This window comes from Sander lucioperca, chromosome 20 (genome assembly GCF_008315115.2).
Source record: "Sander lucioperca isolate FBNREF2018 chromosome 20, SLUC_FBN_1.2, whole genome shotgun sequence".
Taxonomy (NCBI): Eukaryota; Metazoa; Chordata; class Actinopteri; order Perciformes; family Percidae; genus Sander; species Sander lucioperca.
In genome coordinates this window covers 10,098,369-10,114,182 of record NC_050192.1, presented here as the reverse complement: position 1 = coordinate 10,114,182, position 15,814 = coordinate 10,098,369, and the positions used below count along the sequence as shown (strand labels likewise).

The 15,814-nt window shown below is 40.8% G+C and overlaps 1 protein-coding gene across 2 annotated transcripts in view; it reads left to right on the top strand.

The window, feature by feature from the left end:
- The window catches only part of exoc4 (exocyst complex component 4), a 118,384-nt gene that overhangs the window by 41,905 nt on the left and 60,665 nt on the right, over nt 1–15,814 (top strand). Inside the window, exons 11-12 of one of the 2 annotated variants that reach the window (XM_035995963.1) lie at nt 3,923–4,019; nt 13,111–13,342. In XM_035995963.1, coding sequence (XP_035851856.1) covers nt 3,923–4,019; nt 13,111–13,156 — 143 coding nt within the window. In that variant the 3' untranslated portion in view covers nt 13,157–13,342. Of the gene's footprint in view, nt 1–3,922; nt 4,020–13,110; nt 13,343–15,814 lie in introns of those variants that run through there. The other variant, XM_031313356.2, reaches the window with a different exon arrangement.

Here is a 15,814-nt window from a genome sequence, read left to right as displayed (position 1 = left end):
CACCCACGCACCCACGCACGCACACACGCACGCACGCACGCACACACACACACACACACACACACGTTTAAATATATCTGAGTTGTACATGGAGAATATTACCTGAATTGATCATTCCCAAACTAATTTCCATAGCATAACAGCTACAGACAAATGAGGCTATTGAGGTTGAAAATTGGATTATTTTACATGTCGCTGGCTAGTGGTACAGATGAGGTGCCTCAATCAAAGGAAGAGCACTGCCTCACTCTTTGCAGAATCCTACCTGTCAACAATTAAACTCGATATTTTTATGTTAAATCCTACTCGTGCTGTCTTGACCAGCACAGCCAATTATTTTCACATTTGTAAGCCTACGTTGTGTGTGTGTGTGGGGCATGATTGTGAGTCAATTACTATCAGAGATACTAGCAAGCTAACTTAAGTTATATCCCTTCTAAAACTAGTAATAGTTAGAATGTGCTTTAAAGATGACAATATAAAACGAGGAAAAGCCAAGTGAGTTTCAGGATACCTTTTCAAATATTTGCACATTGAATCCACATATTTATTGAATTATTATATATTGCTATATATGTGGCAGTGCTGTACATGTACGCATATACACCCTCAAACAAGGAATTATGAGTATGTGGACTAATTTCTGTCCTTTTTTCCATACAGGCACCCAAATTTAGATTGCGGACACAAAGCAGAATCAAACCACTTGTAAATTAGGGATTAGGACTGTTCTTTTGCCCGCCTGTCTGGATTTCCTCATCTCGCCCTCTCTGACACACTCGCAGATGCAGAAACACTCTGGTCCCAGGAGATGTTGGAGTGTGTTAAAGAAGGCATCACACGTTCGTTCTTTTCCTACCTAAATCTAGGCAGGGCCGGAATTCATCACAGGATCAAACCAGTTTCTCATCAAGCCCAGAAAAGTGTAGCTAATGCAATTTCACTAAGTCACTGCCTGACTTGATTACATGTGGGCTGGGGAGCGCGTGCTAAAGCCCCACAGGGGGCGGGATGGGTGTCACTGTGTGAGTGTGTGTCCACATATGGTATCTGTGTAGTTTAGGTTGATCCCTTTATTTTAGAATCTGTGTCAGTACACCACTCGTGTGTGTGTGTGTGTGTGTGTGTGTGTGTTTTAAGCTGTTGTACCATATGTGTATACATATCAGTACCTGTCTGTACCCCTTAAATCCATGGATGTTGTTATGGATAGAAGTTGTGTGACATGTCTGCTTCGGTGTGTGTGTTGCAGACGGAGCAGTGGTCCTCAAGGGGGATTTCAGGCAGATTTGGCCATATTAGAATGTGTCGCTTCTTCCTTTCCAGCTTTCAGTTGCCGTCCCACTGAGCACCACACCTCCACTCACCCCTCCCTCTAATCCTGGATCAGACCACACACCGAGGGACTGAAATGCGCAGACACTCATCCAGACAACACTAATGAATACTCAAGCACACAAAAACAAAATGGCACTTTTACACATTATTTCGAGAGACGGTGGGCAGCAGTTTGGTGGCATCCTGACCTGAAACCGAAGCCAACCTGTCACGTCTAGACAACTCTGAACAATCCCATGCATATTAACGCTGGCCTATTTAATATTCATCAGTGCTATGCCCTGTTGGCAGCTGGTCCCAGACCCCATGGATCAATGAGGTCTCTACCTCGCTTCTTTGTCTGACAAGGATGCACATGTTTAGAGCATGAAATTAAATTGGTCACTGTCATTTGGAATACATACATGGTAGTCAGTTTGGTGTGTGTGTGTGTGTGTGTGTGTGTGTGTGTGTGTGTGTGTGTGTGTGTGTGTGTGGTTGCCGGTTAGACGTGGTTCTTGGAGCAGACAGGTAGCGCTAACTTCCCCAGAGTCTGTGACATGTTGATGTTATTCATGGGAACATGAATGGAGAGAGAGAGAGAGAGAGAGAGAGAGAGAGAGAGGCAGCTTTGTTTAGGAGCCTGTAATTGAGTCTTAATTGAATTGGCACCAAAGAATGGATGGATGGAGAAAGAGAGTTTGAGTGAATTGGACCTCATCTCCGTCTCCACTTAGCAACGCAAATGTGGGCTTACCGTGCAGGCAAATATCATGGCTACAGATCAGAATCCGAAACCCTTGATTTGAAAGTTTTGGATGGATTGTAAGCTTCTCTTGTAATTTGAATGAAAATACGGAGAGTGTTGTCTCCCATACTTTTCAAACGAAACTTGTTCCATTAGAAATGTATTATGGAGCCCGGCACGGGGAACAATGGGTTGATATGCATTTGAATGCAAGGCTAGGCAGGCAGCGCATGGAAATTTGGAACAGGCTTTCACACTATGGCGAATTGTCTTTGTGTTATATATCACACAAGCTTTGCAAGGTCGTATTGGACATACTAATGAAACAGAAGAAAACAGCAGAGCAAGGCTTTGTGCCAAACTGAAATCTCACCATTTCAGAACACACATGCACACACACCCTTACCCTTTTCGAAACCCTATCAAAGTAGCTTGGATCGCCGTCTTATTTGATTTCTGTCCAGTTTCTCTTCTTAACTCTGTACACTTGACACCGACTCACAACCCATTCCAACCTAAAAGTTCAGTGTGCATGTTGATCTTACAGAGCCTTAACATTTTGGAAGCAAACTTTTTTTCTAAAGGTTTCCCCGCACACAGAGTCCAATTGTTAATGTATCAGACTCCCTTTGTTTTGAATCTAGAAGGTTATATTTATTGCATTGTCTTGTTTTTCCAGTCTCATGAATGTATTGTTACTGAGTGCCGTGGGACTTAACACACCTAAATCAAGAAATTCTAATGAATAACATTTTCTCCACTGAATAAGGCAGGATTGCCAAACACTGGTCTCCCTTCCCTATTCTTATTCATCAACTTCACCTGCAAACACTGTATAAACATATACATAAGCATGTGTGCGTGCATTCGTTCATAGTATTCTTTCAAAACCTGTACACACTGGGTGCCCGGATAGCTCAGTTGGTAGAGCGGGTGCCCATATATAGAAGTTTACTCCTCGACGCAACGGGCCCGGGTTCAACTCCGACCTTTGCTGCATGTCATTCCCCCTCTCTCTCCCCTTTCATTTCTTCAGCTGTCCTGTCAATTAAGGCCTAAAAATGCCCAAAAAATAATCTTAACCAAAAAAAAACCTGTGTACACACACACACACACACACAGACAGACAGACAGACAATCTTTGCAGTTAGCTATTGACAACGAGACGCAATTTCTTCTCCATCAATTATATTGATTACTTCAAGATGAGTGGAGGTAATGAGCTTCTGTGTTCTTTCTCTCCCCTATGATCGCCCCTCTTCCCCCGTCTGCAGCCCCCTCCCCTCAGTGTCTAACTCCCCAATTCCTTTCTGAGTATGTAACATGGCAATGATTTACTGATTAACCCTGTTAGCTGTGATGGGTTCACCCATGCAGTGAGGCAGGGGCATGGAGGAGTGCGAGCATATGGGATGCATTTAGATTTGTGATGGAGAGCTGCACTGATTGAGTGATGTGTTTATTAGGGCTGAAGTTGTGGTCCTGTACCGACTGAATATTTAAATATTTAAGATTGTTGCAAAATTATTTAAGGTTTAAAAAAATATCTTGATTAATGGAGGGAACATCATTGTTAGATTTCAAGGAGAGCAAAATTCAGGGTCATTCATAACGGCACTCTTGGGGTTGATTGGACACAGCATGGTGATGATTGTTAAGTTTTGAGTCTGGGTGGCCTGTTTTGAAAGCACATCTTCAGAACCACCTGAATCCTCTGTCAATGTCATCCTATATATGATTCCCACATTTACATTTTACATACTGTGCAGTTTAAGCACCCCATGCTACAACACTACTATGTATAAACATTGATTTTGAAATGTTTGGTTGAGTCAAGTCCTGTCTCCTATGTTCTAGGTGGTGCTGATGACAACCTGATTGAAGGGGGAGAAATGAAGTTTGTGTGTAAACCAGGAGCGAGGAACATCACCGCCATCTTCCAGCCTCTTCTCAGGTACTTTAGTGATACACTGAACATCCAGCCAAAAATGGATTTGGATGTGGTTTCAAGATGTGTTTCTAGTTTATTGGGAATGTGATCAGCAACACAAAACAACAAGAAGTCTATAGTTACTCAACTGCGGTGAGACACCCCCTATTGTATGAGTAAGTGCTGATGTAGTGTACTAGTGCGACGACTGCGGACTGAACAGAGTCACAAGCAAAGATAAATTAAGTGATCATAATTTCAGACAAGCCGTTACTGTTAGTTTTACAGTACATGAATGAGGCAAGTCAAAAAACAGTTACAGCAATCTTACCACTCAAGATGTAGTAGTTATATCATCACTAAAGTGTTATCCTGGTATATTTTGTGGACAGAAACATTACACTGCTGCTTTTAATATATGGGCATGCTTAACATTAGGACATTCTGATGTACGAAACTTCTGATGTCCAGCAATAGGCAACTTAATTGGATCAGATTAAAATAAAGTTAATGACCGACTGAGCCTGCTGTCTTTACTGGAACAGGATTTGATTAACTTTACAAGATGTGTGAAAGGGCCACTAGCATCATACTGGTCTGTCAGAGAGGGATGGTCAAGGCTGGGACATGACTCAATACCAGTAAAATGTAAACTACTTATATTACATGGCCTCTTACTGACTGACTATCGATTTCAACCTTTTTAATGTTTAGTGGGATATCGTAAATCAAACATGATGTAATGTATGATACTGTACCTTACGTCCCAAATGTTTTGTTGATACTATCCAGGAATTGGGCTCGACTACCACCCTCGCTTTAATTTCCCATTAAATTTGAGTATTGTGAAGGGTTGTCTTTGTGGCAATGTTCTGTATGTCTGGTAGTTTTCTATACAGCGCTGTGGTCCCAGGCGAGTCGTGTAAATCTAATTGTGAAGTGATTTAATTGAATTGGCCTCCATGCAGTGATACATTACCTTCTAGGATCCATTAAACAGAGATGTTTCCTACTTCCAATTTTAACATCAAGGTGCATAGTTTTAATGCATAAAGGAAGTACAGTATACATGTTCAGTTTTGGCAAATACTGTTCATCCCTTAAATTGGTATAAAGTTGGCAGTTGCCGGATGTATTGACTGTAAAAGTATCTTAAATATTCAGCCAGTGGAGTGCTATAGCTTCACACATGCCATCTGGGTAGTAACTGTACTACTGTATGAGGTAGCTAACTTGCTGGTTGGCTCCACAAAGTTTAATCTTGAAGTCAGGGAATACAGGCAAACTTGAAAAAAACCCCAATACAGACAGTTGTTTGTTTAGAATTTGTTCAAGTATACTCACAATTAAATTATACGTACCATATACCCTGACCACTAAACGTTTAACTGACTACTAAACAGTATGGAATCGCATCGCAGAAAATCAGCTGGTTAATTTAGTTAAGATAGATTGCACTGCATCTATCAGATCCTTTTACTCTTCATCACATCCCCACTAACCTAAGCTGCACTGTCAGTTGTCTTGTTAACTTTTGTTTGATTGAATGATGCTCTTTGAAAGCTGGTTTCAGAGGGTAAGGACCGTCTATGTTTGTATGTGTGTGTGTGTTGAAGTTGTGCATGCATTTGTCTATGCGTGCTTTAATGTCTTTCTTTGCAGGTGGTTGCCTGTGTGTTTATCTCCCTTTACCGATGCATTGGCCCTGAATCGTGTTTGACCCTCAGTCCGTCTCTCGCCCTCTGTTACACACTTTCATTCTCTCTCTGACACACATGCACACACATGCTGACGTTCAACCCCTGTTCACTTTAGGTCTGGCCAAGCTTTTGTCTGAACAAATGAGCAAAACTAAAACGGTGACTAGCTTTCTGCTCACCATGTTGTCTGTAATGGTTCATATCAATCACACCAAACTGCCTTGCACACAGTGCCCTCTCTTCTCTCTCTCTCCCTCTAACTTGCCCTCTCCAGACTTGTAGTGCCAATGGAGCGCTGTTTCTTGCAGATGGTTTTCTAATGGCCAAGCTCTTGCACTCCGCTGATGGATCACTACACCTCCTGCAGTCAGCCATGCAACTCATGGCAGCTTTAATGGCAGAAGCAGTTGGGGGTTGCGGCACAGAAAATCAATGGTGTGTGTGGCAATGTGTGGGCATATGAGACATCAGGGTCTTAATGTTTGATTGCAAATGTTCTTTAGGTGTTGTGGTATATTTATCTTTCTCCTAATTCAAGCGTACTATATTATTCTTGTGTGTCTGTTTTTCAAATCTTTGTTTATATCTGGTTTCCAAAGATCCACAACATCTGCAAATGCCATCATCGGAAATTTTTATACGATGATGTTCTACCTTCCAGTGGTTACTTAGTCATGTATGTACAACACAACACTACAATGTAATGTTAAGCCTCAGAGTCATGAGAAGCATTGCGGATTCCATCCTGGGGCCTGTATCATGAAACAAGATTAGTTGGTTAGCCAGCTCTTGGGCTTGACTTTTCTAGTATCACAACGCTTACTCACTTTTAATTATGATAGATCACCATGATAACCCATGATGCACAGCTAACCTGTTCCAGAGGGTTAACTTCAGAGAATCAAATCAAAATGTGTCAACAGCCTGTGTAATGACCTATCAGATCAATTAAAGGGCTTGTATCATAATTCCTACATGCATTTATAGCCATAGCCATACTTTTTATATTTGGAAATCATTCAAATACAAAAGTAAGGCTAAGCTTCTCATTTTATTCTACTTGTGTGATTACATTTTATCTTTCTCCTCACTGAATATCACTTTCTGCTGGCACATTAACCTAATTTCCCTGTGGGCATTACCATTTCATCGCATGTCATATATATTATTTATTATTATTATTTAAGTACTCAATTCATGGTTCAGATGATGCCACATGTGATTGGCTTGTAATTAAGAATGGCACCTCTTTAGCAAGAATGTGCTCAAAACCAGAGTTAACTGGACCTGCTGAAAAAGAGCTTCATGATACCAGGTATTCAGGTTTGCCAATGTAATGCTTAGTAAAGCCAAGTTACCCAAAGGTGGTTTGTTACCTACTCTGTTTCGGATAGAATGTCCCGAAGCAGCCAGAGAGTGAACAGAATTGCATATCTGCATGTGTGATCCGGAATATGTTGGAGGGATTATATATCCCACCTAGTCTTGGAAGACCTCAGGCTCCCCCAGGAAGAGCCTGAGGAGGTGGCTGGGGAGGAGGACATCTGTCTTACCTTGGTTAGCGTACTGCCACCACAACCTAGCCCTGGCTAAACGCCAGAAATTGGAAGGATTATAATGAAGGGGAGTAGTGTAGAATGGGCCATTCTTATGTACTTATAGCTAACGTTTGCCTTTCTCCCTATATTTGTATTGCCCAAGTGCAATGCACAATGTGTATATTGCTTTCCCTTCTATATACTTCATATTGTGAGGTAGACACAATTACTGTTGTTATTTCTATATATCGAACCTCAGATCAATCGCTAAGTATCATCAACCTAATTGTTAAGTCTGTCTGTGTGTTTGAGATTTGTTCAGTTTGTCACCACCAGCAAATATGTTTGAATTTTTTTGGACAAGGCCAAAGACAGTTGAAATCTTGCATGTGAGTTTATGTGCATTTTAGTTGGTTTGGTTACATCTCTTTCAGAGAGGACTGGATGACTTCCAGATTGACAAAACATTGCCCCTCTTGGGATATCCGTCAAGGATAGCAATCCAACCTGATGCGTCAGAGTGTAGAATTTATGTCTTTAAAGATGCACACACAAATATAGGGCAGACATGGGGTCGTGTTTGTGCATGTAGCAGCCAATTTAGTTTGACTTGTGGGGTCTCCTGCTGACATTTGGGTGGTATTTACACCCCTTTTCTCTGGACGAGGTTGGCATTTTGAAAAGCTTCAGCAGGCCCCTAATCTCTCCCTGTTCACCATCCACATGATGACCATGCCTGTAGATGTCTGCTATGTTTTGGTCTGTGTGACAGTGTGTGTTTTTGCGTGTGCAGGTAAAGCCTAACGTTCAGCAGAGTTGCTGTGTTGCCATATCTCAGTTAATTAGTAGGTACAATTGTATCATAACTAATTCACTTCATTTTGCATGTAATTACTAGTCCTGACTACAGATAGATTTTTGGCCCTAACTTTAAAATGACCTGTGGGGATGATTCGTTCATTTCAGTCATCTTTAGAAATTATTTACTGTGTCTCATTCAGAATTGTCTTTGCTGTAATCAGAACAGTTGAGGAACACACTATTATTTCATTTTATCAATGGGAAACATACTTGTGTACATACAAGGCTAGCAGCAGCAGCGCCGCGTCAGACACGTTTCTGGTGTGCAAAGACATAGAAAACGGCACGCAACTGACACGCAACAGAAACGCCACACTCGCACCACGCAGGCAGTGTGCAACCGGCCTTAGAATGATCCTGCTGGTCTTTCAGATAATGTCTGAGACTGGTAGGTGTACTAGATTGAACACTGCTGTTTAACAGCTGATTGAGTACAGAGCTCTCCGTATGCACTCATAGCATTACCTTGTTAAAAAGTACTCATGTTGATGTGCAGATATTTGATTTCAAACAAGGTCTACTCAAAGTTGGTTCTGCTGTAAGTGTCCACGGTTGAGAGAGAAGAGTCAGAGGGTTGGTGATTGACAGAGAGTGCTCGGGGGAAGCAAAAGTGAAGGACAATGGAACAAACAATGAAAGGAATGAGTAACGGATAGAAAGCTATATGACAGGAAAGGGACAGAAGGGCTCTGCCTCCCACCGCTGTAGCCTGTGGTGAAAACGAAACACACCATGATTCGGCACAAATTTCACACTCTCGTTAACTCCACTCCTGAATAGCACACACAGATCGAAAAAGCAAGAGCAAAAGATGAAATGGATTATCTTTTAAAGAAGTTTTTTAAAAGTATTTTTCCCAAATTATTTAGCTGCTAGCATGGTTGAATCTTAAAATGGTATTTGTTGAAGAACAAGTTTCATTATTTTGAGAAAACCTAAAATTAGAAGTGTGTGGGTTAATTCAGAATATTACGTATACCTCGCTAATCAAATCCAGTCATTAAGGAGAACACATCCAACTTTAAAAGTTGGATTGTTTATGGTGTTGTGATTTTGTGGTGTGATTTTTTTTTTTTTTTTTTTCCTGTTCATAGACATGATGCACCATTGCATAGTGTGCATTTTGTTTTATTTATCAAGTGTGAGACCAATATCAGATCTACAGCAGGGTCCAGTGTACAGTTTGTCACCTTAAATAGTTAATGCAACGCTAAAGATCATAAGCCAAATTAATTATGAAGGCTAGAAGGTGACCTAGTATGTCAAGCCATAGAAGCAGGCAGTTATTATGATAGCCTAGTCATCTGCATGTATCTCCGTGTTTATTGTTTACTAATGATGAGCAGACAGAAAAACAAGTGTGTTTATCGCTATCTCTGTCAAAGTAGTGCTGCAGTAGTCACTGTCCATGCGCTCCCTGCTGCTAAAATGAAAATGGCACCCATTACTCAGGTATTTATGATCCACATAAGTCCTGCAATTACAGTCTTTTATGATCTTGATCACTACGCACCTGATTAGGGAGCATAGAAAGACACAACAATCAAGCACAGGATCATAATTATTTTGAAATACATCCCAGCAACAATATTTGTTTGATTGTAGACATAATTTTTGTGACAATACTGGTGTTTGTACTAGTTGCTCACTGAGTTAGCGTGTGTATGACCTATTTCAAATATGCAAATCCCCCACAGTGGCAGAACTGAAAATGGCAAAAATAATTTGTGGTTCAACCCTAACCTTCATTTAGTCAGGCAGCGTCGTTATAATTACTGGTGAAGACTACAGTTTTCCTTCAACAAAAATATCTGTAGTCCCCTCAAAGAGATGTCTGTGCTTCTGCTATTAAAATGCAGCATGGACGACGCGTTCTTAAGTCTTACCCACACATACATGCACACACTGCTTTGCTCTGCCAGCCCTGGCTCTCTTCTAATCTTTTCTCACTCGTTCAGGAGGATTTTCCTCAGTAAATAGCACCTTCCCTATCTCTCTCTTTCTAACCCACGCCCATTTTAAAACTAGGAGCATAGTTGGGAATCAGGTGGAAAGAGGATTTTACACTGGAAAGGTCAGAGAGAGAGAGAGATAAAGATGGGAGAAGAAAGAAACCAACAACAGAGAGAAGAGAGCAGATAAAAGGGAATAAAAGAAAAACACAAAGGAAAGGATGATAAAAAAAAAAAATACAAATGGACAGGGGGAATGAGAATAGAAAGAGATAAGTCTGAGGGCGAAGAAAGAATGCAGAGTAATAGAAAGGCTCTCAATGCATGTATGCTGGTGGCATGTTGGCTTGCTTTGTTTACGTGCACATACACACTCGCACATCTGCAATATGCTGCACAAAATGTACAAAATGAAAAGAGAGGATGGCAAGGAACTAGACTACTGAACAATAGGGTGTAACCAGTAAGTATCTGAAAATTGATCTGAGTCTGAGAAAGACATTTGGCTACATTCTTTGTGATGTTTTTTAAAAGTCAATACAGCCGCAGATTTCTGTCTGTGTGTGTCCTACTAATTTTTCAGAAACATAGAATACCGTTCAAAAGTTTGGAGTCACCTGCTATATTGATTTTTCCTTCTTTTCTTCAATAATGGCTATTTTACTATAGATACAAAACAATATAATTTAGACACCTAATTTATTATTTACGTTTGAAATAGTTTCGGCCCCAAAAGGAGAAGAATTAAATGATTAAAACTTCCTTTTAGTCGATTTCCCCACTATGTTGCATGATGGGAGAATACTGTCAGAAACCATTTTTACCCCAAATACCCTTCCATTTTGAATTTGTTTTCCAGTCCAGAAAGGCACAAGTGACCCTTGATTATTATTGAACCCCAACCGTGCAATTGGGCTCTAAATATTTTAGTAACCGGTTTTCTTTGGGTCCTCTGCAGTCTACTCAGTGGTTAGATTGAATAGGTTTAAACTGTGATTTGTCACTCCATAGTTTGTTCAGCTGATAGTTCCTGCTCCAATTCCAGTAGCGCTAACCCACGACTAACCTATTTCTTTTGAAGTTTAAAGAATAGCTTTTTTTTAATGCAACACCTTAATTCCAGCTTGTTATGGCCATTATTGTGCACTTGACACTGAAATAAGAATCTGTTCCTATTTAAATCTGCACACATTTTGATGCAAAACTTCCAATTTGTTTTACCAATGAGTGCTGATTCCTTTATTCTTATTGAACTGCTCAGAGGTATATTTCTGCCCTTTCAATAGTCAGGATGTACCGTAAAGTGTATACAATAAACCCTTCATACAAAATAACATCTATTTGTAAAGAGGACTTTCTACAATGTAAAAGCATGAATGACAGTTCATTCATTGAATCTTGAAATTGAATCTCCTTAGAATTGAATCATATTGAGCAGCTTTGAATCAGAATGTATTGTTAAAAATGTATCTGTTGTTTTTGCATTGGATCACGGTTCATGTTTAGTATGTCTAAATAGGTACTTAGTTGCCTGAGAGGGATAGCTGCTCACTCCTACTAAATTGTAAATAATGCAGCAATTTGTGTTAAACTGTCACTAAACCTGAGCAAAATAAAATGACTACCAAAAGCAAGAAACAAAAATACACATGGAAGGAGAGCAGCAGGAGACAGATGGAAAGTAAAAGAAAGTGTATAGAAAAGTAAAGCTGCTCGATGTCTGCAAAACACAATGCCAGTTTGCTATGAATCTGTCAGGTGCTCCTGCCTGTCACTAGCTGCCGCACTGCTGTATCTTTATTCCTTTTATCTGTCTGATGCCCTCCTCATAGGACAACGCACACACACACACACACACACACACACACACACACACACACACACACACACACACACACACACACACACACACACAGTGCGTTTCACTATCTTTGTGGGGACCCGTCATTGACATAATGCATTCCCTAGCCCCTTACCCTAACCATAACCATCACAACTAAATGCCTAACCTTAACCCTTACCCTCACCCTAACCATAACCTAATTCTAACCCTAATCCTAAAACCAAGTCTTAACCCTCAAACAGCCCTTTAAAGTTGTGAGGTCCAGCATTTTGGCCCCACAAAGCTGTCGGGGACCCCACAAGTATACTGGACTCCCGGTTTTTGGACCCCACGAATATAGTTAAACAAGAACACACACACACACACACACACACACACACACACACACATATGTTGTAAATAATACTGCTGGTTTTATCGCTTTCCAAAATTGCAACTTCAGCCACTTTCTAGAAAGGTGCAGAGTTTTCAATCTCCTCATGTCTTACAAGCACGAGCATGCACAGAGACAGACATACACACTTTGGGCATGACACACCCCCTAACACACACACACACACACACACACACACACACACCATATATTGTACAGGAGATTAGATCCATCATTGCGGGGGTCTTTTCTCTGGCTATAGAAGGTGGATAAACTCTTTGATTGTGTTTATCCATTCCATAATGGAATCGGACTCGGTTCCCAGGGCAACCTGTCCGACAGACTCGTGAAGCAGACAGTCGTCAGTTGGAGCTTAAGGGGGTCTAGTTTGTTTGAACGCTCAGCAGTAGACTTCTTATGAAGTCGGCTTTGAAGGTCCCTGAGGTTTTAGGTCTGTGTGGGGGAAAATAGCGGATATTGGGAATTGTTGCCTGGTCAGATTAGAGGCAGAAATTGTGCCAGGACACAAAGACAAACATTTATACGTGCCTTAGATACACACAAAACACATACAAGCACACACATGCCTATGTCTTTGCAGCTTGTCCAGATGACCAGGTCATAATCACGCAGATCATGCCATCTCCGTCGATGTTGTCCCCCGCAGTGCCTGATTGTCTCCAATTGGCTGCTTTTCAAAGAGATTAGATTGTGGTCTCGAGAGATTTGTAGCTTTGTGTGTGCGTGTGTGTCTTAATGTATTGTGTTACCAACAATAATTTAATGAAATGAAAGTCCCCATTTTTTGAGTGTACGGTAATTTAATTAAGCCTAATATGGGTCTTCAGACCTGTTGCTATGAAAGGACAGAAGTGGGAGAACAGAATGCCCTGAATGCTTATTGAATAAATGCCAGAGGGAGATGCTGCCAAGAAGAGAATTACTGATCCACGATGAAGAGATGTTTTTACCATGTGTTGCTTTCTGCTACTTCTCTCTATCTTCTGTTTGTGTCCTTTTTTCTGTAATTTTTCAGAGATGGAAAGGCAAACAAAAAAACAGGAGTTATACAACCTTCTAAAAAGTGATATCCTGAAAAGAAATTACATACTGTATAATAAAGAACTGCATTCTTATCTTCTCCTGTCCTTCTGCGAGTTATGTCAAGGTAAAGACAGAGTGCCAGAGATGGGCAATTTACAGATATTCTCTTGTTCCTTTCACACACATCCTTCTGTTTCTTCTTTGAGTCCAGTTTCAGTCTTTCCTCATTCCATCCTTCTATCCCATGACAACAAGAGCTGTCATTCTGTGTTACTGTCACATGAGCGAGCGCAAGCCCCCACATCACAGCAGCCTTTGATTGGCCAGGCCTTTCCAGGTCGGTGAGCTGCTGCCTGATAATAACCTTGTTTGATTGCTGGAGCAGAGATGTAATTGATTGATCTGCTCACCCTGTCTGGGGCTTGGCTTCTGAAGTAGCCTGTACAGATGTTTGTGTGTATGGGTGCAGGGGTGTATGTGTGGACTGGACTGGGGGGGTTGGTTGGTTGATTGTGGAGGGCAGCTCTAGATAAGGACACATGCACACGAACCTTGCCTCAGTAATACAACTACACAGATGCAAACACATGCACCCACACACTTCTGTTATTGTATAGCATAATAGACAGTGGGTACCAGAGGTAGGCAGATGAGGGAGTGAGTGAAGGGAGTTTGTTTTTTAATCTCCTTCTAGCACATCTGCCTTGTGTACCTCTCTAAACAAACCCCACCAACCAATCAACAAGTCATTACACTTCATTCAAATTCTCCAACTCCCTCTGAAAGGATTGCTTGTGATCTCCTAATTGGTGATAACTTAAGTTAGTCCATCTTTCTGGATAGTTAATTCTTCTCAAAGATAGATGGTCTTGTCAATGCAGCATCTAATCCAATATTGGCTTAACGGACTCTAGGCATTTCTAAGAGACAGTATTGTGGAGAATATTAGTCATTTTTGTTTGTATGTGTGGGTGAAATAAAGGTCTAAACTAAGGTTATGAATTGTGTTTGTGTTTTGCATGTTGTCACTTTTCCTTTCTAATTAATTTGCTTGGTTTCATTTGTTAGGGTATCCACATAATGGCCATGTGTGTGAATAGAAGCAAAGTAAACCAGTTTGTTGAACAATGAGTTTAATTGCTGCTCTTGTCTTTGATTTGTACATTCCGGGTAATTTGGTCATGTGGCTCATCTTCCTGTAGGTTTGATGGATACAGTTTTTTTTGTTGTTTATTTTCTATTTATTTTCCCAAAGAACAGTTTGAGTCTAGCTTAGTAGAGATTTATTTCAGATAGGGTTTCTAACTATCTAACATATCGATATAATGGTAACCAAATATGTCTCCCCTGTTCCCAAAATAAATCATGCCAAACTGTAAGATGAAGAGGAAACCAAAACTCTGATAAGGACTCAACATACATTTTTAAAATAGCTGGATATTTTGCCCCTTTCGTCCTTCCTCCCCTATCAGTGATGGTTTGATCCCCGACTAGTCATTCTGAAGTCATGGTGTGCCCATTGAGTGTGCAACCAGTGGAAAAGCCGAACTGACAGACTGATTGAGTTTGTATATCAAGTCTCTCCTCCCTTTGCATGAGTTATTTAGAGGTTAAGGTTATTAATGTTAATGTACTGTATATCTGTAGGACAATTATCCTAGTCCTCTCCAAGACTTTCAAGCTTTCCTCAGAAGAAGGAAAATCGATGTAGACGTCGATCACTTCACTTCACTTGACTTTACTTTAAAGGCCATTGAAACCAGCACATGCTATTTCCTCATTGCCCCATCTGCTCTCCTGTTTTTAAGTGAAGTAAGTGAAGCATGGAAAGTCAAGGGAATGAAACACTTTTGCAATAAAGTGTAACGACACTGAACTGCCAAGCGTTCCTCCAGGGTTGATGTGTGCAACACGTTCACCACAGCCCCCTGTGTCTGTGAGTGGTCTCTTCTTTAAAACTGTTTTGGCTAAATTCATTACATCCACCCAAAATAGAGCTCACATTCACAACAATGATGACTGGAAGGGAACTTCAACCAGAATATGACAGAACGGACTCTATGAGGCGAATGAACAACAGAAGGGAGGTGGGGAGGGAAGGGGAAAGGCGAAAATCCATTATGTTTGATGTTAGTCTCACCCTGGCAGCAAATGCTGGTGGAAAAACCCTGTGAAATGACATTAGGGGCGTCTTGTAATATGATTTCGGCTATGTGTGAATATGAGATTTCTAATGGATTTGAGCACATTAGAGCAGTCTTTATCTGTAGTATTTATTCCCCCCTGGTTTCAAATGCAATTTGCTAAGTACGACGTTTCACTCGGCTCTAGCGCACTACCTTTCTGGCTAGAAGGGATGTGAGGGAGGATTATGTTATTTCTCTTTTGTGTGTGTGTGTGTGGGGGGGGGGAGGAGATGCATAAAAATATCATGATAAATATTCGAGGCACAGCATTTGTGACCAATTGGTATATTATAAGAAAGAGATTCTTCGTATAATGTGTGCA